Raw genomic sequence first — 23,210 nt, 5'->3', positions numbered from 1 at the left:
CATTTACTCAGTGTCTTTGATTCTTTGAGGAATCTCACTCAAATGGTGTTGATCATCTTCCAGTGTCCATTTTTTATTTTGATCCTTTGGGCTTTTTCTCCAAAAAATGTGTTTCTTTTCCCCCATGGATTAGGATAGAGGTGGGGCTCTACAAAATGAAATAAAACACACAAGAACCATGAAAGCTCCTGCAGAGATGAGATGTTTGATTTGGTGTTCACACGAGCTATATTTAGCTACAGATACACTCATCAGTGAGGGTGCTTTTTCTCACCTGGTGTGCTTATCTTTTAACAAGAATATGTTCTCACGGACCCCGACTCTCCTCTCGGACCTACTGACAGAGAAAAGAGGTAATTAGTAAATAAAACTCACTGTGGAACTATGAGACAAGCAGACCTAAATTAGTGCAGTAGTTAAAACTTGATCGCATAAAACAAACACTGGAAAACTGTGGTTTTGATTGACTTGGTTTGTTAGTATATATTGTGACTAGTTTAACATTTTATAATGCATTTTCTACAAACAGGAAGAAACCACTGTGTAATGCCTGATCCTGGGAGTGCTTCCGTCTTGTTCATTTTAGACGCCGTGAGCTGCATCTGCTCACCTTCACTCTGGACTTTTCTCAGAGTGACGGAGGGGGTTGAGATGGCGGAGGCACGGAAGTTGGCAGGTAATGTTTCTGAGGAGTCAGAAGTCACGCCGCGGAGGTCCTTCTCTCTGAACATCTTCCTCCATGATGGTGACCGTGTAAAGGTTTTCGTGCCATCCTGTAGAGACAAAAAAAAAAACACCAGTGATTAAAAAAAACAGCATCCTCAGTAGAGGATATCTATTTCATGGTCATATTCATTATGCATTAGCGGTGTCAACACAAACTAGTATTTGACAAAGCAGGTGTTGTTGTAACAATATACCACAGTTGCAAAGTTTTTAATCCTACAAGCTGTTACTAAGCAATTAGCCGTGGCGTAAACACAGCTGAACCACTTTGGCATGCCAACAATCTAACAGCAGTGGTGCATGCAGTGATGCCATGGCTCTCTTTATAAGAAAGACAGATATTTAAGTCGGCTATTGTACCATTGAAAGGAAATGCACCTGTCATGACACATATTTAACAAAGGGCCAAAATAGAAAAGTTTGGATCAAAGGCTCTATTGTTGAGTAAAAAAGTCTTAGCCACGGTGGTTACAATCATCACACGTTCCCGCCTCCTGGCAGGAGTGATTATCTCGAGTGATTTGCGACTGACAGTCTGCTTTGTCATACCTCATCTGGCCTCCTGTCTGTTCCCATGGTGATGAGAGCATTGTACTCCTTCTCTAGGAGCTGCCTCGCCTGCAATGGAGAGACAAACAGAGCTTTAAGATCATAATTAACATCATTTAAGAGTTAAAGATTAGGATTAGCTTGGCATTAGGCAAACAGAAGGTGTGGCAATGACAATTTCTGACAACAGTTGTGGGATCACTGCTCTGTGTCTATAAGTTGAGAATAATGGTGGTGTGCTGTGGAGTACCTGTATGTTCGGGTTGGGTATCTGGAGGAGGAGGGCCAAGTCAGTGTAGTCAAAGGTGTCATCTAGCGCCAGGAGAGCCCCGTGCACCCCGCTTTCTAATAGGTTGTCAGCAAACTCTTTCAGACCGATAGACTGCACCCAACACATCACTCGCTCATTGGACCACACCATTACATCTGTGATGAAGGACACAAGATGCACTCATCACCAGGGCACTGAAGACCAAAAAGCATGAGTAAATGTTTGCTTTGATATCATGTCACGAAGAGAAGATTTGAGTATTAAAGACAAGAGGCCTCACCTTGGTTATGGTGTTGACTCTCATCCCTCCTCCTCTCCAGCTCCTTCCTGTCATAGTTCAAGCGCTTCAAGCACATGATACCATAATGAAGACTCACCCTGTAAGTGAGATGGACACATTGCTCTAATTTTCATCCAAGCTGGCAGATATATATATACACCGAAGAAGAGGGTACAAAGAAGAAGTAGAGAGATCATTTGTGTAAACGTCTGACTTTCAGACCTGTGGAAACTGTCCACCATCTTCAGCTGGCCCCTCAGTTCTTTCTTGGTGAGGTGATCAAGCATACGGGCGTCCACCAGTGACTCCATGAAGTAGGAGCGGTACTGGGGCAGACCCAGGCTGGGCAGCCATTCGTTTCCCACCCACTCGTGGTTCATGTCCCCATAGGCCAGGATCTGGAGCACAGAGGTGAGGTGTGGGTGAGTATATTCAATAAAACACAAAGTCCCTTTGTCCTCAGCTGTCTCTCCTTACTGTGCATTCTAGATACACTACAGTTGTGTGTATACAGTGCTCGCTAGAAAGCAATAATGCAAAAATTGAACTATAAGCTAAAAGGGCAAATATAAAGATCGCTGCTGGTAGGTTTTTAGGGATATTCATCATTTATATACTGTATGTTAGAAGGATGTGTTATGACAGATTGGTACCACTTTCTAGTAAGGCACTCTTTTCAAAGGGTTTATAGTGTTTTAAAGGGTTTGAACACCCAGCCAGTAATGGACTGTTTAACCACTTACCTACTCAAAAAAGGGCTACAGGGTATCAGGACCAGAAATACATTCATTAAGAACTTAATAACATCGACCACTTACCTACAGTCAATTTGAGGGACTTCCAGGTGCATTAAAGCAGGATCTAAAAAGAGGACAATTTTTCTACAGACTGACAACCCTAAAGTTGCTATAAAGCATGAGCAACTTTTGTTCTCAGTTGTTCTCTGTGCTGGTCGCAGACCCTTCTGGTTTTCATTTTAGACATTTGATAAGGGACAGATTTACCTTCAACCGACTGGAAACCGGCTGAGAGGATGAGGAACAATGGTGTTCACGCAATTTGCCAGATTGCTTGCCAGGGTCCACTTAGAAAATTCTGTCTCATATCAGGAAACCAGTCTCCATCAGTGTAAGGGAATCATAGATTACTTAGGCATACTATCTGACAGATCACATTTGGGGTTGTGTTTGGCATTATTAGTGTTCGTTACTCAATAATTTACGTTTGTGGATAGTTTTCATATTTATTCAGATCCCAAAGTGTTATAATATGTTCCTCTTGACCTAATACAAGACTAGTTAAATATTTGTAAAATAAAAACTCACTGCCAAAAACTCACCTGGTCCCAGCTGAACTCCTTCTGCTCCTTGTGTTTCAGGAAGAGAAGAAATGGAAGAGAAAAGGGATAGAGAGTTGCAAAGGGGAGGAAAGATCACCAAGGGGTAGTGTGTTTTTGTTTGTTTGTGTGTGTGTGTGTGTGTGTGTGTGTGTGTGTGTGTGTGTGTGTGTGTGTGTGTTACGGTGAATCAGAGTCAAGACAGAACGGAAAAGAAAAAAGGGAAGGCAGAGGGAAGAAAAGTTTTGTTAGTGTGTGAGAATTAGTTGGAAAAACACTACATCGAAACAGATTTTGAGGGAATAGTAAGGGAAAGGTGTAGCCAAACATGCCTAATCAGAGACAAAGAAGAAGAACAAAAAGCTCATCAATGTGAGGTCAAATTGCTGAGAATTATGCCAAAACATAAACACTGAATATTCTTTCATGCCTAAAAACAGAAAATAATAAAAAATAATGTGTTTGTATCAGAACAGTTATTAAGTGCAACACCGATAAACATAGATTAAATCAATATCCTAAAATATTGAATTCTCTTTTGAGATTTGATACTAAATGTAATATTCTTACTGGCTTGATGACAGCAGTGAGAGACTCCATCTCGGCATGTGTCATCCAAATGTTACTGGTCGACTGTAATGAATAGTAAACAAATATAACATCAGTCTTCTTGCTTGACATGGGTAAGTGAATTTGCTAATGTCTCATCTGTGTGAGCACATGATTTATGAGCTGATCTACAATCACATCATGCTTCTTCTTTTTTAGTCTTACAGAGCGAGTGCTTGCAGGTGCAGATGGACTCGTGAGGGAGACCATTTCCTGGATGGCCAGACGGAGTTTGAGCCGGTGTAGAGGGTTGCTGATGCCGATCTCCCGCTGGATCTCTGTATCCGACAGGTTAGCCATGATGGCGCCGCTCTTCACGTTGGCACGACATGCTGCTACATACCATGCAGGCATCCCTACCCACAACTGGATGAACAGAGAGAAGATGTGAACGGCAACACTCAAAATAAACACGCATGAGGCCAAAAACCAAATGTTTAAGAGCAACCTTTGTATTTGTTGCATACAGATTATGTAACCCTAACCCTAGCCTGACACCATTACTAAAATGAACCCCTACCCCTTAGATTAACCTTGGGAAGATGCTGGATGTCTATATAAACTCATCGGTGACAGGGTGCCATGACGTACCTCAAGCCACGTAACGACAGTCGGACCATCCCATGAGGCGAAAGGCAGACCCTGACGACACGCTTCCTCCAACAGGTCATGTCTTGCAAGGAGAGTGGAAAACAGAAGTTTTGCAAAGGTAAATGTCTTCATATATCACTTTAACATGGTCTCCTTTATAAATAGAAAATCCCATTGAATTTAAAATTTCAAATACCATAATATTTGTGCCTTGCAGCACCACAAGGGCATATATTTTTGAAATGAGTGGCACCAGGGATATCATAGCTCCAGGCCAGGCCTGGTTAGTGCCATGCTCTACAAGCGGCACCTGACTACACGAGGGTTCAAAGATCTGTGAATGTCATGAGAAGCGTGTGGAACAATGACTGTTCTCACTTCTTTTTGCTGCGGCGGTCTTTCTCCACTGTTCCAGTCCCAAGTTTAGCCAGGCCTAATGGGTCAGCTGAACCGAGGTCGTCAGAAGGTGTGGAGGCTGGAAGGGTCGAAGGTTAAACATAATAATTATTTAATGAATCCACCTCACTGTTGATGATAATTTTGCTGTAAACAGATATATTTGTCAGGTGGAGACACAAAACGGCGATGTGAATGAGTCGTTTTCAATCTGTTCACAAACCCAGTGAGGAAGACTCGCGCCCATGTGCACCGATCCTCCCCTTTTCCTTTTTGCCAAAAAGACGACCAATAGACGACTTAATGCTTTTCTTTTTGCTGGCTTTGTGGAGGGAATCCTGGCTAGCAGTGGTGGAACCGTCAACAGAGAGACTAAAAGAACAGATAAAGGGAAAAACAGGAGGTGAAATCAACACAGACGCAGAGCGTGTCTGAGGGCTAGTTTGTTAGCCAAATAAACAAAGTACGAGTAAACCTTCTTGAGAGTACCTGCGAAATTCACGGAGGTCATCGAGTCCTGCACCCGGGTGAGTGTGTGTCATACGGTCCAATCGTAGGGCTCGAGGAACAGAAGGGTTGGAGTCAATCAGGGCAAGTGCTCTGCATTCTTCACCATCTTTGCTGTTCTGCAGGGCGGAAAGAGTTGTGTGAATTACCACACAGGGTCTTCTTTAAATTATCCTCAGTTGAAGAAGCACATATGAGGCTTATACTGTATCACAACTTCAACACAGTACCTGTCTGTCAGTCTCCCTGGCAGGGGAATGTGGCAGGCGGGGGGTGGAATGTCCAGAGCTGGGCGGTGAGGGAGACGCCAACGTAGAGGAGGTGATGGAGGGAGTCATGTATCCCCTGCCGACGCTGTCACGTCCTCCCAGAGAGCAGGGGGGAAGAGATGGGGCATCGAGGGCCACGCTGCTGACCCGGCTCTCAATCTCTTCTGCCCTCAGTTCGGTGCTTTCCTTTTCCTCTTGAATCAGCCTGAGAGAAAAGGAAAAAATATTTTTAAATATCAAGATTTACTATCTTTATTCTATCGGAAAGCCTCACTCAACATCATTTTAAGTGTAGGCTAAAATATTGGTTGCCCGAATGGCTTTAGGATCAAAACTGTAATAGACCTAAAACTCACTTAATCTCCTTGTTGATGGCCTCCAGTTGCTCCTGTAGCATGATGGCCAAAGTCTGTACATCTGTCTGTCCACTGGGAGACAGCAGCTCCGATCCGAACATAGTCTCTCTGTCGTCCTCATCGTCAGAGCAGCCTCCATCCCCACCCTCAAAACCGGGACCAAGCATACTGCCGCTGTCCCATTCTCCATACTGGAAAGAAGGGAAAAAGTAGGAAATCATCATCCTAATAACAAATCATATCGACATCGCCATCGTCATTATTATTGCAGCGTGAGATCGACACCTTGTTGCTATCGTCTCTAGAAGCCCCCCACCGGCCTCGGTGTGTTCGCCTGACCACCACCCCGGTAGAGGAGTTGCTGTAGCCGGACGGGAGCGAGCCTCCACCCTGAGGGTACCGCAGCTCCGAGGCGCTCCCTGGGAGAGATCTTCGAAAAAGGGTGGAGGGAAGTGAGCTCACGCTGCCTGCCCTGTGGTGAGATCCAGAATGAATTTGTGATGTTAGTACTTGAAGATGATAATGTCCCCATTTCCTGAGTGAACAATCGTGACATTATCACACAGACAGCTTTTTCCTGGAAATAAAAAAAATGAAGAAATTGTATCAATATAAATAAAGCATATGCATGTTATTTGCATTCTTATTAGCCAGAAAAATACCCTCTAGGTATAGTATATTTGTGCTCAGAAAGGGCTGTGCACATAAAGTGTCCCTTGGGAGACTTGTCATTTGGAAATTTACAAAATGTAGAACATAATGTATGAATAAATTCCCTTAAATGTTCAGTGTGGCTAACCTGGAATAAGAGCCAGGCCTGCCTCGTAGCTGATCCAGCTCCAGTTGGATTCGCTCCAGCTCAGCAAGGAGCTGTTCCTAAAACACAGAGGAAAAAAGACATAACTTGCTTTTTTCCGACGAACACATCATTTGTAAAACACCACGTCTCTTGTCAGTAGGGATAAGTGGAACTCATAAGAACTGGGAAAATTGTGATGGTGAATTAAAGGTACATGAGATTACAATGATAACATAGCTGAAAAGGTGCATACCTTATTAGCTATAAGATCATCTTGGATTTTCTTCATATTGGACAGTTCCTCTGAAAGAGAATTCTAGCAGAGCAAAAGAATGAATATGCAATTTTTTCACCCACTTTTTCTTATTTTTCATTATATCACAAATATTCTGCAGCACTAATTAGTCTCCTCGTTACCTTCTCCTCTAGTGCTGCCATTCTCTCTTTGAGGTGGAGCTGCAGTCTCTCATTGGACTCTGACAGAAGCTTGTCCACTGTATCTGAGAGGCGTTTGTTGTGTTCGTCATTCATCTTTTCCCTCTGCCTCGCCTAAAATGAAACAGCCGTAAGAGAGGAGCTTGAGTTAGGAAAAAGGCAGACAACAAACTCTAATATCGCTTAACGTGGGAAATGTAGCCACGTAGAGAAAAATAAATGATGTTACCCTCTGTAGCTCTTGGTTCTTCTCTTCGAGTTGAGCTTCCATTTGCCGTAGTCGCTCCTCAAAGTTCCCATGGCGCTCCTCTGCCTAAATTAAAAGAAGCATCATTTCTAGATGATCTTACAAGTCTTTATCTGATGTATGAATGGACTGAAAATTGATTTAAATAAAAGCTTTAGGATTTTTGTTCAATAAGGCATGGTGATCTGATTATTTGATCAATAAAGGCTAGGACAGCATATATGCAGAGTTGAGGCGACTGTAAAATTAACCCAATCTTTAAATGTTACTATCAGCACTGAATACAAATGTCAGGTTGTCTGGTCAGGAAGGTACAGAATGGGATTGCACAGACTCAAAATACCTTGTTGAGAGCAGCAACCCTTTGGGCAAGCTGGGCCTCGATCTCGGGCAGTGTCTCTGCCCTCTGTAGGGTCTGCTGGAGCTTCTGCTTGGCTTCATCCAGCCGTTCCTGTAGCTGTCTGTTCTTCTCTTCACTCTGGACACACATACCAAAACACAAATGCACAGTATGTGTGATTGGAGGTCAGATGGCACTCGCATACCAGATGCATTTTGGGATTTTTAAATACTACAATATAAGTCCATCAGCAAGAGCTGACTTTTATGTTATTTATGTATTATTTGAGCCACTCCTTACCTGTCTGTGCAGTGATTCCTTGCTTGCCAGCTCATTTTCCAGCTTGTCTTTGATATCATGGAGAGAAGTCGCCTCCCTCTGGGCGCTGAGGTACCTGCATTCAACACCAAGACAGCATTGAATTATTAGAGCTGCAGTTCTTGGCCAACACAAAAAGATATATGTGATTATACGCAAGGGTGGGAATTGATTTATTCACTAAAATACCACCAAACTTCTGTCTTCTTACTGTCAAATCGCCAAAATCCAGATGGGAGAAGCACTGAGTTAATCAAAATGTTAAAATGCTTATCTGGGTTTCCTTCAATTATAACTGCGCTCACAGCATTTAAGCTTAATGTGAATTGCAGACTTTTTTTTTGTCCTTCAGGCAACATAGAAGCAGCTCTACCGCTCTTGCCGGCACACACTAGTCAGGGCTGGCTCCTCTGCATTTCCAGGAAAACAATTTATTATCGTTATATTTTGCAGCAGTTAATAAAAGAAAAAAATGTGATTCAAACTACAAATTTCTGATGTCAAATCCTTGCTTTCCAACAAACTGTATGCCACAAAGTCAGCTTTTTTTGCTTATCGCTCACAGCTGCGTTCTTAATAAGAATGTAATGCAAATGTTATTATGTAAAACAACCTTACTGTATAAAGAGGTGGCAGGACAACTTTGCAACACATTTCCAGGCAACAGGTGAAACATATGGTCCTTCTGCTATATTTATTACAGCTGATGTACGAAATGTGAGTCCTCAGTAAAACTAAGAATAGATTGCTTAAACACAGCAAAGGTTACCTGCGTTCTAGTGTTGTAATCCTCTCCTCCATGTCCTCCCTTTGGCAAAGGGCCTAGAGGAAGCAAAGATGTATCATGAAACAAGACGATGTGCAATCTAGGCTTTCATTATATAGATGAGATAACAGTTCTTATTGCTCGTTTATGTGATAAATAATGGCCAGGTAAGAGAAAGAGGAGAACATTAGAATGTGTTGATGGCCTGCATAGGTGATACCTTTAAATACTGTAGGGGTCCGCTTAAAATGTTGTCTGCATTTATTTTAGACTTCTGTATCTGCAGTTACGCCACGAACAAAATAAATCAAGCTCATAACATATGACCATTGTGTTCAAATATACTTGGAGCCCAAGGAACTGAGGGAGCTAAGGGTCTTGGCTAGGAAGAGACAGAGGTGCCCTACAGACCTCTTTCACTTCCCTTTGGAGCTTCTGATTGGCCTCCTCTGACTTCGTCACCTCCCTCCTGGCGGCCGCAAGCTGTTCCTCTATTTCCCCAACCTGACGTGACACCACAAAGGGACACAGGATGACACAGATTGAACCTACATGAGTCAGTGTTAACTGCCACACCACCAAGTGTAAACAGACACGACAAGTGATTCATTGCAAATGTCTGTCTGGTTAATGTAAGACTCTTAAAAAGCATCACTGACATAAGTGTAACATGTTGGGAGTCTGATGCATCTAGCACTCAGTAAACTGGAGGCACAATGTGCTTCTTTTCAGTTTTATATTAAATCCTGTTATCATCTGACCAGACAGTCGAACATTTTATCAGTTTGGCTATCTTGACCTAAATACTTTTGACCCATTACACATGTCGGACGTGATTAAACTGATTAACTAAATTCAAATGGTGTCTTATTGTGCACAATTCAGTAAAACGATGGCTATTTGAAGCAGATGCAATAGTTTAACTGGCCACAAGAGGGAAGAAGGAGCCTAGTAGACAAACTGTACATAGCTCCCCTCCTTCTTGGGATATACTGTTGGAAATACTTGTGCAATAGATTAACTCTACTAAAAGGAGTACACAAAATATATTTTTTAATAATAGCAAGTGTTACAATAGATGCACTCTTACCCAAGCACGTACACTTGTATTAGACCTTCACTGACTACATCTAGTCCTCAGTGCTAACAAAACCCCAATCTTAAAGGAATAGTTGGACATTTTGGTAAATGCGCTTATTTATTTCTTTGCCGAGACTTTTATGAGAAAATCAATAACACTTCGGTCAAGTGTGCTGATTGTTACAGGAATCGTTATCGTTAGCTAGCTATTATCATGCTGTGTCCAGTCTTAATGCTAAGCTAAGCTAAACGGCTGCTGGCTGTAGTAAATATAAAGCTACAGCCAGCAGCCGTTTAGCTTAGCTTAGCATTAAGACTGGAAACAGCGGGAAATAGCAAAGTGTAATATAGGTTGTGGTTGCCAAAATGATAACTATTCCCGCAACAATCAATCCTTACTTCACCGCTATAAACGTATTTTGAGTGAAGATTTCCCCGCTTGGCACAAATGTCATACTGGTCAACAAACACTAAACAGATATACAGGAATATACACTCACCTGCCGGCACATGAGGGCCAGCCTCTCCTTCAGCTGGGAGAGTTCAGCTCTCTGCCTCTCAATCTCTCCTTCTCGCTGTCTCTCCAACTCACTGTCCTCCAGGCCAGTGGAGGGACCATTGGGTAGTCGCTGGAATGATGATAATATAAAAAAAAAAACAGAGTGATGAAGAAAGATAACAAGTTGATGTTGTAGTGGAAATAAAAGACATGTAGAATAGGTCATTCTTAAAGTTAACATTACACTGACACACCATGTTACCCATACATCTACTTTTCTACTGACTTTCTGGACGCTAACACACATACACAAAAACAACTGGAACCAACATGCATAAAACTCTCCCTTACATCTTTCCCGCCGTCCGCCCCTTGTTGACGTCTTTTAATTTGGTCTCTTAAAGAGATTACCTAGAAAAGGAGAGACAAAATGGACAAACAGATGATACGAATGAGTGTTGTTGCTTCACACCGAGCATTCCTCGAGACCCAGAAAATCATTTGCATTTGAACTTTACCTCTTGAGACGATGCGGCAAGTTGGTCCTCTAACAAGGACACCCTCTCGAGGGCCACGCGGAGCCTCTCACGAACCTATGGAGTAGAGCAATGACCATGCCCATCATTTAGTTTAGAAATTGCGATTCAAGCTGCATGTGTGTTGACTAAACGGATCTCCTCCAACTCCCTAAAGTAACTACAGTTTCTTGACCATCCTTCCCTGATAGAAAGAGCAAGAAAACATTACAAAGCGATAGAGTCATCAAACAGTTCATAAGAGGCCCAAACACTCACATCAGTACAGCATTTCTTAACAAAAGGTGCATAAGGTATTTCTGTGCACTGCATTGTAATTTAGTTCATCCCACCTTTTGGTTGTGATCATCCTGATGAGACAGTCAATGAGGCTGATAGAATGTATTCACCTCTGCCTGTGTTTAAGATCATTTTCATTTTGCAGTTTGCGAATGTGGAGTTGATTGTCAATACTTTGTATTCTACTGGATGGATTATAAGTATAGTATGGCATTATGTCATAAAAGCATGTAATGTTCTTTATGAAAAAATAAACTGTAAGTGTCAAATAAATGAATAAAAGAGTAAAAAGTACAATATTTCCAATATTACCTAAAATGTAATCGAGTAGAAGTATAAAGTAGCATAAGGAAGTAAGTAAAGTATGTCAAAATTGTACTGAAAGCTACTACAACGAACTTTAATTTTGTGTTGGTATTGGTGATCACTGTGGACAAAAGCGGTAGCGTTTTCGGCAACCAGAGTCCTATTTATTTTACTGCTGCAGGGTCTGACAGTCTGCCCTGTACAGTCCTGGTTCTGGTTCTCTCGTGCCTCCCTTCCCTTCAATAGCTTTCATTCTTAAATCTGCCATAACATATTTTTTGACCATTTGAGGACAGCAGAAACAAGAAACAACACAATACTGACATGTTGTACCAAATTTAAAATGAATATGGCTAGCATGTTAACAAACAGCCTATTTACCATGGATGTATGATACACAGATCTCTTTATACATCGATAATATTTATACATCCAGCAGATACAGAGCAACATTAGCATGAATTTTACATTGTGTTTGTGGTCACCCGATGAATGTAAATAAGGCCAGTCTCTCTCCTTTTGGCTCTGTTTTTTGGTCTCTACTGAGTCTTGAAGGCAATATGTGGTTCTTCAACTATTACAGTTTTTCTCAATTGTTTTACACACGTTTTCTGAAAGCACAGCTCATATTTTCATCACTCCAAACACAAATCCAAACACACACAGACTGAAACTCTGCATTCAAAACAATGCTGTCTTCTCAAAATGGCATGGTGTTCAAATGACACACAGACATTTTTTTGTAATATACATATTTCTGTTTACTGTCTACTTGCAATACTGTACTGCAGTAATCGTGTGCTGTATTGATATGCAATACTACAATACTGTAATGATTTCTGGCCTACTGTGAACTTGCTGAAGTTTGGTTGTACTCTCTGCCCAGCCTCCCTTATCATTAGATGGTCAACCAAAGTGGCCCGAATCTCATCAGATATTTTGGCTTTCCTTTGCAGCTGCTTCACTGAAAGAAATTTCCTTTTTTCTCCAAAATATCACATAGCAGTTTGATAAGGCCCTGATACACAATGCAGAGGACACCAGTTTGACCCACCTTCTCATCCAGAGCCTTGTGGTGCTCAAACAGAGACTTGAGGGCCTTGAGGACTTCCACCTCACTGGAGACCCCCGCCGGGGACTGGGCTTGTCTTTTCACCACTGTCATCCTCAGACTGCGCTCATGGCGGGATACCAGACACTCAAGGTGTTCCAGCAACAACTACAGGAGTGAGTGGGTTGAAGGGGAAGGAGACAGGAAGGTGGCAGGGGAATGCAAAGAGGTGAACAGAAAGAGAGAAAGGGAGTTTGAAGAATGGAGACACAGAAGATGAGGAGAGCAAGACAGTAAGAGACAGAAACAGAGAGAACAAGGTAAGAGAAGCGAGAGGGACAAGGAAGGTTCAGAGAAGATGCCGAGGAGTGAAGGGTAGTAAGAGTGACAATGAGATAAAATTGTGAGGAGAGCACCTGGTTGCAAAAAGGGACAAGGAGTGAGTGGGAGAGATAAGGAAAGCAGATACGGACACAAAAAGGAGTCACAAAGAGAAAATGTGGAGTAGAAAGAGTAAGAGAAAGAGGGGCAAAAAAGACCAGAAGCAAATGAATGTGTCACACCCACACAACCACAATGGGTGAGGAAGATAACACAGAGGCTGTTACAGTGCTAATAAGCAAAATGGCCGCTAAACATCTTACACGTGTGTTGTTTCTCTCCGCCTTGAGCTCAGCAATCTCCTCTTCCCTCTCCAGAAGCTGCTCCCGGCAAACGTTCAGGTCTTTAGTCAACACAGCAAACTCCTGTGGAACACACAAGCTGCGTTCAGGGGCAAAGAAAACAAACTGTTTAAATATATGGTTTTAATAGTTAAATGTAAGTGGTCCCTGCTCAGTTGCTTGAGCAGCCATGAGAGTTTAAAGGCACAAATAATAATTCAGGCCATACAGATCTAGTGACTGTGGCAATAAAATGGAGTTGGCTGCACTTATATGCATAACCAAACGCCTTCCAGAAACACACTGTGTTGAACACCTGAGACCAGGATGTAGGGAAATGTAGATGATGCAAACCTACATAACAATCATGTAAATCACTGACACCGTTTCCACCACCACTCTCTCTCTCTCTCTCTCTCTCGCTCATATTTATCCGTGAACTCGCATTCGTGGATGGATTACATCACACTGTTACACAATGGCTCTGCACTGGCGCACAAGAGAGACCCCCAAAAACACGCCATCGATATATCATTGACAACACCGCTGGGAACACATTTGCAACTCCTGCATAATGCTTTGAAAGGAGTGCAAACAGGATGGTGTCGTGCACGATTCTCTTAAACAACACTGATAAGACACTGACTGATGAAACACTGATCCATGGTCAGTGATTTCTTTATGTCTCCATAAAACGCGTTTGAAGCCTTCAAGTGTGAGACAATCGCTGTTGATGAGAATGACAATGATGTGCAGATGTTTACATTCAGGATTACCTGCCTTTTGACTCATAAACAGCTGAAAGTAGACATATGAAATGTGTTTGCATGGAGAATGGAAGAGAGAAAGAGCCAGAAAGAGATCTATACAGATGGTTACACAGTAGGTCCATTGGCTCTCAGCCTTATGGGATTGTTTCTTGTTTGGATAGGGGTCAGCTTCTCAGTAGGCTTCTCTTGTCCCCATCATTGTTTCTTTTTTATTTCATCTCACTCTATCTGTATTAGCCTCCATTCATTTAATTTCATGTGCAGGTCTGCTCTATGGTGTACAAGGAAACTTGAGTTACATAAGGAAATACAATTTTGAAATGCTTTTCACTGCTGTTAGCAGCAAAATGATTGACAGGTTTTGTACACAATCATCATAAACACCTGTACATTCGAATGCAATTAAGTAATGTACGTACCCCTTTAACAAATACTAACATTATGGAGTTTATGACATTTAACTCTTTGTTGAAGAAGCATCACAGAGGTATTTAGGGCTGCAACTAATGATTATTTTCATTATCGATTGAGTAAACGATTAACAGTTAGTCTATCAAATGTGAAAAATTGCTAGTAGTTGCTGCCTTTTTTCTGTCAATCATCTTGTTGATTAATTAACCATTTGTTTCACCTCTAGAGGTGATAATTAAATGTTAGTTTGGGTCTTGTTTTGTTGTCATCTTAAATATTTTAAGAGAAAATGGAGAATATATATAAATTGTATTATACTTGATTCCATGGGTTTTTATAATAGTGAATCTACTTCTTATAATGAGCAAACATGTGGAAGTGTTATGATAATGAGAGTAGCTCTGGTGACTCAATGTTCATTACAAAATTGAAATTATCAAGTCCCTTTTCTGTCTCCTTTCATGTTTTAACATCAAAATTAGATCTAAAAATACCCTTCTGACTTGAACTAATGACAATGGCAATATCTCCTGGTATTAGATTCATACGGGATCAGTCGAGTCACAGACACCATTTATCAAAAAGCACAACATGTGCAGAAGCAATCTGACTGTATTTGGTAAATTCGACACAAATTTGACAGATTTTAGAAGCTGGAGAAATAAAAGAGAAATAAATGTAAAAAAAAAGAGAAAGCTGTTTGTGTTAGAAATGTAGGATAAAATCTTCAAATTGCAGTTATTATTAATAAGCAATTTTTACCCAGAAAACTAAAGAGAATTCGTAGAAAATCAAGTACTCGTTCAAATTAAGCTGAAGCCATTAACATATGAGCACTAACAACATGGCCGACTAACATAATAAAACCTGACCACACAATGAGAATAAATTGCAGATACAACTTAGACTAAACAGCCAGAAGATGATAGGAACATAAACCCTCTGCATTAGTAGGAACAACATTAGTGAGGGAACCTCTGAAGAAGCAGGGTGGGAGGTATTTAGCATCCACTCTCTAGCATCTCTCTGCATGAACCGTCACTGCAAAGGCTTACTGTCTCATGAGCTCGCTTCCCGATGACACACACTCAGAATAAAGCACTCGTACATAACCAGACACTGATAGCACAGAGGATGAACAATGTTCTCTCAAAAGGAAGAGTGTTCAACCTAACACACTTCTATCAGCCCAAACTCATACTTTCACTTCCAAACAAGGCTGATTCCTCTGTACACATAATGCACAGGATGTAAATACACACATACACACAGTTGTACCTGCGGCAGAGCAATAGTTAGCTGCCTCTGAAGTGATTCTTTTTCGTGGCCGAGCTCGCGGAGGCGGAGCTGAGCCGTGCCCAGGCAGTCCTGGGTCTCCCTCAGGTTCTCCAGGAGCCTCTCCCTCTCGGTCAGCATGTTGACCATTAGCGACTCCAGGTTCCCGGTGCTGCCTCCTTCGTCTCCTCCGCTTCTTGCCTCCCTCCCACTGCAGCCTCCACCTGCCGTTGCACCTCCGGAGCCCCCGACTCCTGCCCCGGCAGGTGAGGAAGGGCCCCCACCAGTCCCACTTCGCCCATCCTCAGAAATGGTGGGCATCACCTCGCACATCATCATGAGACCGTGACGTGTGTGTCGAGTTAATAAAGAAAACTAAACTGGATTGTGCGTGCAAAAGGTCTGTCCTCGTGCCTTGGGTTTTTCTGAGCTTGTATTAAAAGTTTGATGTACAAAATATAAATCTTTACATCATCAGTTTTCCAAAAATATCATTCCTTTGGGTTGCATATTGTCCTCAGTTTATTGCCTTTATGTTATTTCTCCAGTACGTCGTTGCTCCCTTGTCTTCCTTTATAAAATCACAACCTGTACGGTATATGATCAGAATGCTTATGTGTTCCTGTGTTATGCAAGAGGAAGGGGTATCTACGGGGAAGCCCTGCTGTGGGTGGCTGGGATTGGTAAGGGTGAGGGAGGGAAGGGGTTATGGAGAAGGAAGGGATAAAAGAGGGCCGATGCTCCTAAATTGTGTCCACGAGGCAGAGCTCCTCACAGCACCGGGGGTGAGAGCTGAAAAAGAGAGCAGGCATTGCATTAGATCCCCCTCAATAAACCGCAGTGTGCATGTAACAAATGAGAAAAGACATTGCAAGAGTGAGCTGGTAGTTTGAGAAATGTGCATGGAATTATTTGCGTTAAAGAAATACTATTTATTATAGGGAAATACATGTATTTTCTTTTTTGTTGACAGTTAGAGGAAGGTTGATACCACTCTCATGCCTGTTAAATATAAGGCTACAGCCAGCAACCGGTTAGCTTAGCACGAAGACTAGAAACAGGCAGGGGAAACAGCTAGCCCAGTTCTGTCAATAGAAATTTGCCTACCATCTCCTCTGAAGCTCGCTAATTAACGTTGTATATCTTGTTTGTTTAATCCATACATCTTTAAATGTGAAGTGTATAACTACAAGTTGTGGTATAACAGGTGGCTATGTGCCGGACTATTTCTTTACCGGGAGCATTGACTTTATGAATAACTCAAAGTGAGAATAAGACTTCAGCACAGTACCCCCGGAAAACTAAATACTGTTGCTTTTAGTCTCAGTTATTGTTTTCTTTCAACAAATTGCATATCAAGTGTAAATTAGTGATAATTATAGGTGGTGCTGGTCGGTGGGTTTTGTAACTGTTGGACAAAACCAGGATAGCTGTTTCCACCTGTTTCCAGTTTCAAGGTTAAGCTAAGCTAAGCTAAGCTAAGCTAATCAACTGTGGGCAGTAGCCCTTGAGTATATTCAACAGACGGATATGAGAGCGGTACAACCTTCCCATCTATCTTATTGCAGCAAAGTCAAAAGCGTATTTCCCAAAATGTCAAACTGTTGCTTTCAGGTATCAGTCACTAAGATCTTGGTGAGATCAGTGTTGACTTCCGCACTGCTGAAGGTGTTAAAAAGATCATCTTGATGATTTAAGCAAAGCTATGTTACATTTCTTCTCATTCTCAGTTTTTCTTACAAACTAAATATGTCATTGAGATTCAACTTTGTGATTTCACTACATCAAGCCTCCTTTAATCAGTTTTGTTATAAATTGTCTGCTTTTTTAAAAATTGCCTTTTTAACTGGATAAGGTCTCTGTCTCAAACTGCAAACTCTGGCCAAAATGGTATGGATTCAGGCAATCAGCATTATTATAGCGCCGCATGGCCCTCTCTCCTTTCCTACCATATTCTTCACTGTCTAGTCTACAATACTCAGGGGCTTGCACTGGCCTTTATACTTTTAAGTGGTTTGGACTGATTTAGTGCCCCATGCAGGCTTCTGTACGTCAGTCAGACTGGGCAGAGCGATGAAGAATTTCTTTGTCAACCAAAAATCATCCATTTTGTGAATAAAACATATTTAGCAAACAGGCCTCAACAACACTGAAAACAAGTATTGCCAGTCGTCTTATTATTATACGGACGTCCAGGACTAAAGATGGGGACTGCTTGCTGGTAATTGGAGGCCTGATACAGCACTAAATTAGCTCCTCATGCTGGTGAGCTGGCTAGCGTACTTGGCAACCTCACTGTATGTATCACGAAAAAAACAACTTCCTTCCTTTCCACCTCCACTGATGGATAATAACTGATGCAATACCGACTGCGTTTCGTTAACAGTTTAAGACAGCTTCTGATTGCTACATTGTGATCCAAAAAACTCCAAATATCATCCTGAAGTTCATTTGTTTCAAGACCTTGAAACACCTGAAATACTCTTCGTCCTGTAAGATAAAACATTCAACCACTTATCTCGGGATACTCGTCATTACCAGCCGCTCTATTAGCTCTGCAGGGGCAACGGAGAACAGTGTAATGTAATTACTGCAGACTACTGTGTATACAGTATTGTACAGTAATAGTTCACTCTGTTCCTACTGTGTCACATGATGAGTCCGTGCTGAAAAAAACAAAAGCATTCATTGCTGGAGTCCTGATTCAGTAAGCATAACTGTGCAGCCTGCAGTTTTGACTGAAGCGTCAGCTGAGGGGTCACTGGGCTTCAGGACTTGTGTATTTATGAGTGTGTGTGTGTGTGTGTGTGTGTGTGTGTGTGTGTGGAAGGGTGAGAGAGGCAACTAGAAAACAAGAGAGCGTGCAACAATGTCTGGTGCATCACAATGACACTGTAGACTTGTTATGCCATAACATTACAGCTCTATGAGCATTGTTGAGACCTTTTCTTTGAATGGTTGCCCTTCTTGCTGCCATAGCAATCAGTGGAGTGAGCATGGGGACTGGCAGAGAGGCAGCTTGAAAACAATGAGCCAGTGATAACATGTTTCTATAATGTAGAGCTACAGTGCAGCTACATTATCAAGCAGCTGCATTAGATGCATTGGTGTAATGGGGGAGCTCATGTCACAGTGTCAACACACCGAAATCGATTGAGTATGTGTGTTAGTGTCTGTGTGTGTGTGTGTGCACATGTGGGTGTTTTCATATTATGATTGCCCATATCATCATCATCGTCATCATCATCACCACCATCATCATCATCATCACCATAATCATCATACATGGCCACATTGAATCCTGCTTGTAGCCACCTAACCTGGAGTGGACAGACTGGCTTTATAGTTTGTGGTTGCTACATGACCAATTACGACAAGGCACCAATTAGGCTGTGTATGGTGTAACTAAAAAAAAATCCCTGCCTCCGAAAAAAAAGTAAGTAAATGGAAAATGCCATCGCCTTGTGTGTGTTTGTGAGTGAGAGAGAGAGAGAAAGAGAGAGAGAGAGAGAGAGAGAGAGAGAGAGAGAGAGAGAGAGAGAGAGAGCAGTAGCACCGCTCTCCTCCACCAGACACTGGGGCGGGGAGAGAGGTTTGCAGGCTCCCACAACCGCCGACAAATGGAACTAAAGAAAAAGGGTTTCTGAGATCGGTTTTTACATCCGGTTTGACAACATGGTCAATCGCCTTTACAGCGAAAGAATGCACGCGTGCCGGATGCATAACGCACTTTGCATTTCAATAACAGCAAAGTATATAGCGTATAATAATGTACGCCGACCCCCTCTCTCTCTCTCTCTCTCTCTCTCTCTCTCTCTCTCTCTCTCTCTCTCTCTCTCGCTCCTAATACCATGAAACAGTACCCCCTGGCCAAGAAACGCATCATTGGAATCGATAAGTGATTGTCGGCAGCTGGGTAGAGGGGGGAATGGAAGCACCAGGATCCGGACTAACGCGCTTTTATTTGCGCTGGCATCCACCCGGCATACTGGGCTAATGGGGAAATGAGCCTCTCCAGATGACAGGTCTGTGGCTATACCTCCATTTCTGGATGTATGGAGGAAAGACCATTCGATGATAGGAGCAAGAGCGCGCACGAGCAGATATACATTATTCTAGTAAAAGAAAAAAGAAAAAGCTTCGTGGTTGTGTATTGGGGGGGGGGGGGGGGGGGGGGGGGTTCTGAATTGGCTCTTCTTGTGTTACAATGCATTGAAGCAAACACCAGGGAGATGATGTCTCTTATTTAGAGATCGACTGTGACTGTGGAAAGCATCACGTCAGGAAGATGGCCCAAAATGCACACCGCACATTTTCACTACTGGGCCTGCCTTGTCCAGACATTATAGAATTATAAGCAACTCCATAGGCCCAGTGACAGTATTGCCGAGCTGGGAGGTTTGACTACAAAGCTCCTAACGGCTAAGGGCTTAGTTACAGCCGTGATTAATTACAAGCAACACATAGAAGGCCAATATACAGAGGCATCTTATCATCGGTCTCTCCCTCCCTCCACAGCTATCACCTCACCAAACTGTATGCAAACGGGAGTGAGCAAGCGCGCCCTAAATAAATCGTGCCGTGTACTGCCAACACACCTGTCAATGCCTGACACTGCCATAGGCACCGAGCGTTGCATACTCTATCTAATATAAGCCAATTTGCCTCTGTTCAAAATCGCACCCCCCTCGCTCTCCTTACACACACACATACACGCACACACACACACACATGCACACACACACACACATGCACACATAAACCACCACCACCCTCAATCCTTCACAACACAACGTTAGGTTCTCGTTATCACACACATGCACGCACACTCTTGCATGTATTATTACATTAGTATTTCTTCCGCGTCCTCCGATGGATATTATTTCCCTCTCAGTGGAAACTGGGTTGCGATGGGGCGGTGTGAAGTTGCATCCTTACCACAGTCATCGCGGGGAGTCTGTGTCCATGTTTGACGTTAAATATTCCTTAGGTCCATCACCACGGATCGTGATGGTGTCCGTGCCCCTCATCCGAAACCGGCGAAAATATGTTTTTTTTTTCTTCTTTCTGTCTCTCTTTTTCCACATGTAAACGGCGAGGAGGGGGGGGGGGGGGACGCGGAGAGAGACGATACGCCACCTTACCACAGACTCCCCCTCTGTCGGATTGGAAGGTAATGGGTCTTAAAGAAACATTCTCTCAGCATTCTCCGCATCTCTGTGATTTACGCGCGCGCCACGCACTCACGCGCACTTGCAGGCCAATCAAGCACCTGATTAATTATACAGCGTGTATGTGTATCAAAGACCAACCAACTGACAGACAGACATTTCACTTGCACAAATATTTTTATTTTTTTTATAATATACAAATTTCTATCTGTACCTTGAGCCAAAAGTCACTCATTTGATAAATACACTTTGTGATAAACAACATGCATTCAAATCATTTAGTAAATCATAAAGCGGTGCTATATCTGCGATGTGTTCCTGCAATAGAAAGCTAATGTGTGTGGGGCGATGCTTTGCAGGCCCAACTTCTGTCCATGAGAAGAACCTCATGTGGGTATTAGTAATAATGTCCAATATTCTGATACAAAAATGCATTATCTTTTCAAATATTGCATATTATTAGCATCAATAATCACTTCAACTTTATCAGCAATGATTTTATGGAAGCCGTTTTGATAAATAACCTATTTTGGTGAACATGTCCCAATTCTGCTGCATGCAGCTTGAGATATGAATACTGCATGTAAAAAAAATACACAAGCTCTTATTTAAAATGTTATCAGGAATGCCTTCACTGTCTGTGGTAGGAAAGTATTCAATCATAGCAGGATTATGTTTAAAGTGAATTTTATTACATCTAAACGCCAACTTGTAGCTCTTGAATACATTTGTGGAATTGGCCACATCTATGGATGCTGTTCTGAATTAATATGCATGTTGATATTGATATTGCATTTGTAAACAGATAAGCGGGTCTCTCTCTCTCTCTCTCTCTCTCTCTCTCTCTCTCTCTCTCTCTCTCTCTCTGTGTGTGTATATGTGCATATGTGTAGCCCAGTAAACATAAGGTGGTGCTGTCTTTAAGAGAGCGAGAGCCTGGGAAGGGGTGATGTAATGTGTTCTCAGACAATGATGTCATCGACTGAGACATGGCAAGGATTTAAAGTGACAAAGGCATTTTTACTGTCTCTGTTTAATTCTGCATCGGGGCTTGTCAGAGAGCAGCACCTAAGCATTTAGGGATGGGGGTGGTGGTGAGGCTTTCATTGACCGAAAAAAAAGAATACATGAAATGAGAGTTTCTTGCACATACAAAGCAAGAGTCGGTGTCCCGATGTAGCACACTGCATGTTTATTAATCAGGATATTTGAGATACAAAACACATTTTGTTACAGTGACAATAACAGGGTTATGTTGCCATCCACAAGCAGCGATCATCTATAATTTCTGTGTCGTGTTAGATGTATGTTTTGAGAGGAATGAAATAACATACATCGACATGTTTTCGACTAGACATAAGGTATTTGGTGTTTATCACCAAAAAACAACAACCTGCAAGACCAATATTTTAATAGCTTTTGTTTTCATGAAATATTTGTAAGACTTTCTATTATAACTATAATCTGTTTCAAACCTAGTATGATGAATAATGGAAATGTTCAAGTTTACCAAATCATAGGACTATTTCTGACATTGTATGTTCCCATTTTACCATTTATAATCCAAAATTATGTGCAGATTCCTTCAATCACTTAAAGTCCTCTTCTTCAGTCCTTTTCCGTTACCAAAAAAAATCACTTAACTGTGTTCTTGTCCTTTCCAAGTTCAATCATTTAAGCTCGTTAAGCCTTCGCTGTTCTTGCCTCTACAAACTTGTCCTTAGTACTGTAACTCGTGCCTTCCCAAAAGAGGAACTCCGAGTCACACTTACGCCCTCATAAAGAGAGCTGGATGGAGCGATGGAGTGGTTGTTGCCTCCTTCTTGGGCTGTCTCTTTGTTCCCCTCACTGAAACTACGACATTTCCTCGGCTCTTCAGCGCTCTCTTGGTCCACCTTCCCGTCCTCTGACACCTTCGCCAAACTTTGTTCTTCTCTTGACTTTACATATTCATCATCCAGGGCCTGATCAGAGGCATTGTCCTGAACAGACGCTCCATGGACAGTTTCTCTAACTTCCAACTGTCTGTCTTGCCTTGAGGTGTCTTCACATTCTTTCTGAGGGACATATTTATGAACACACGCCTCCTTTGTGGGACTGGCTGAGGTATTTAACACTGCTTTGTCCTTGGTTGAATCCTTGAGTACATTATTAATTGAGTGAATATTTTCATTAAAGTCTGATGGCAAATGTAGGCTAGAATCCTTGCTCTCTTGGTTAGCAGATCTCCCAACATTATGGGTTGCTTCATCCGTCACAGATTCAGTGATATGTAGGTCTTCGTCATCTGGCCTGCATGACGTTTGGGCATTTGAATTTCCATCATTCGTTGTAATATCTGTGTCTGAAATAGTAATGTCACATGTAATCTTATA

General features: G+C 42.2%; 1 protein-coding gene across 1 annotated transcript; it reads right to left on the bottom strand.

Annotated features, from left to right (window-relative positions):
• Positions 1–290: 290 nt before the first annotated feature.
• LOC142951326 (liprin-alpha-3-like) lies at positions 291–16,000 on the bottom strand. The gene is made up of 30 exons (XM_076092823.1): positions 15,668–16,000; positions 13,191–13,292; positions 12,550–12,714; positions 10,893–10,967; positions 10,726–10,785; positions 10,376–10,504; positions 9,207–9,299; positions 8,799–8,851; positions 8,012–8,105; positions 7,715–7,849; positions 7,354–7,437; positions 7,107–7,238; positions 6,943–7,005; positions 6,690–6,766; positions 6,176–6,320; positions 5,891–6,081; positions 5,496–5,739; positions 5,248–5,384; positions 4,982–5,130; positions 4,741–4,837; positions 4,363–4,444; positions 3,937–4,137; positions 3,733–3,795; positions 3,166–3,192; positions 2,049–2,224; positions 1,827–1,924; positions 1,526–1,701; positions 1,276–1,344; positions 611–773; positions 291–337 (listed from the first exon to the last, which is right to left on the bottom strand). Exons 1-30 carry the CDS (start codon positions 15,998–16,000, stop codon positions 291–293), a joined length of 3,660 nt encoding a protein of 1,219 aa, XP_075948938.1.
• Between the last annotated feature and the right edge of the window lie 7,210 nt (positions 16,001–23,210).

This window comes from Anarhichas minor, unplaced genomic scaffold (assembly GCF_050575085.1).
Source record: "Anarhichas minor isolate MPS153535 unplaced genomic scaffold, ASM5057508v1 ptg000017l, whole genome shotgun sequence".
In the NCBI taxonomy this organism is placed as follows: Eukaryota; Metazoa; Chordata; class Actinopteri; order Perciformes; family Anarhichadidae; genus Anarhichas; species Anarhichas minor.
The sequence above is the reverse complement of the archived record's forward strand: the minus strand, read 5'-3'. Positions and strand labels throughout refer to the sequence as shown.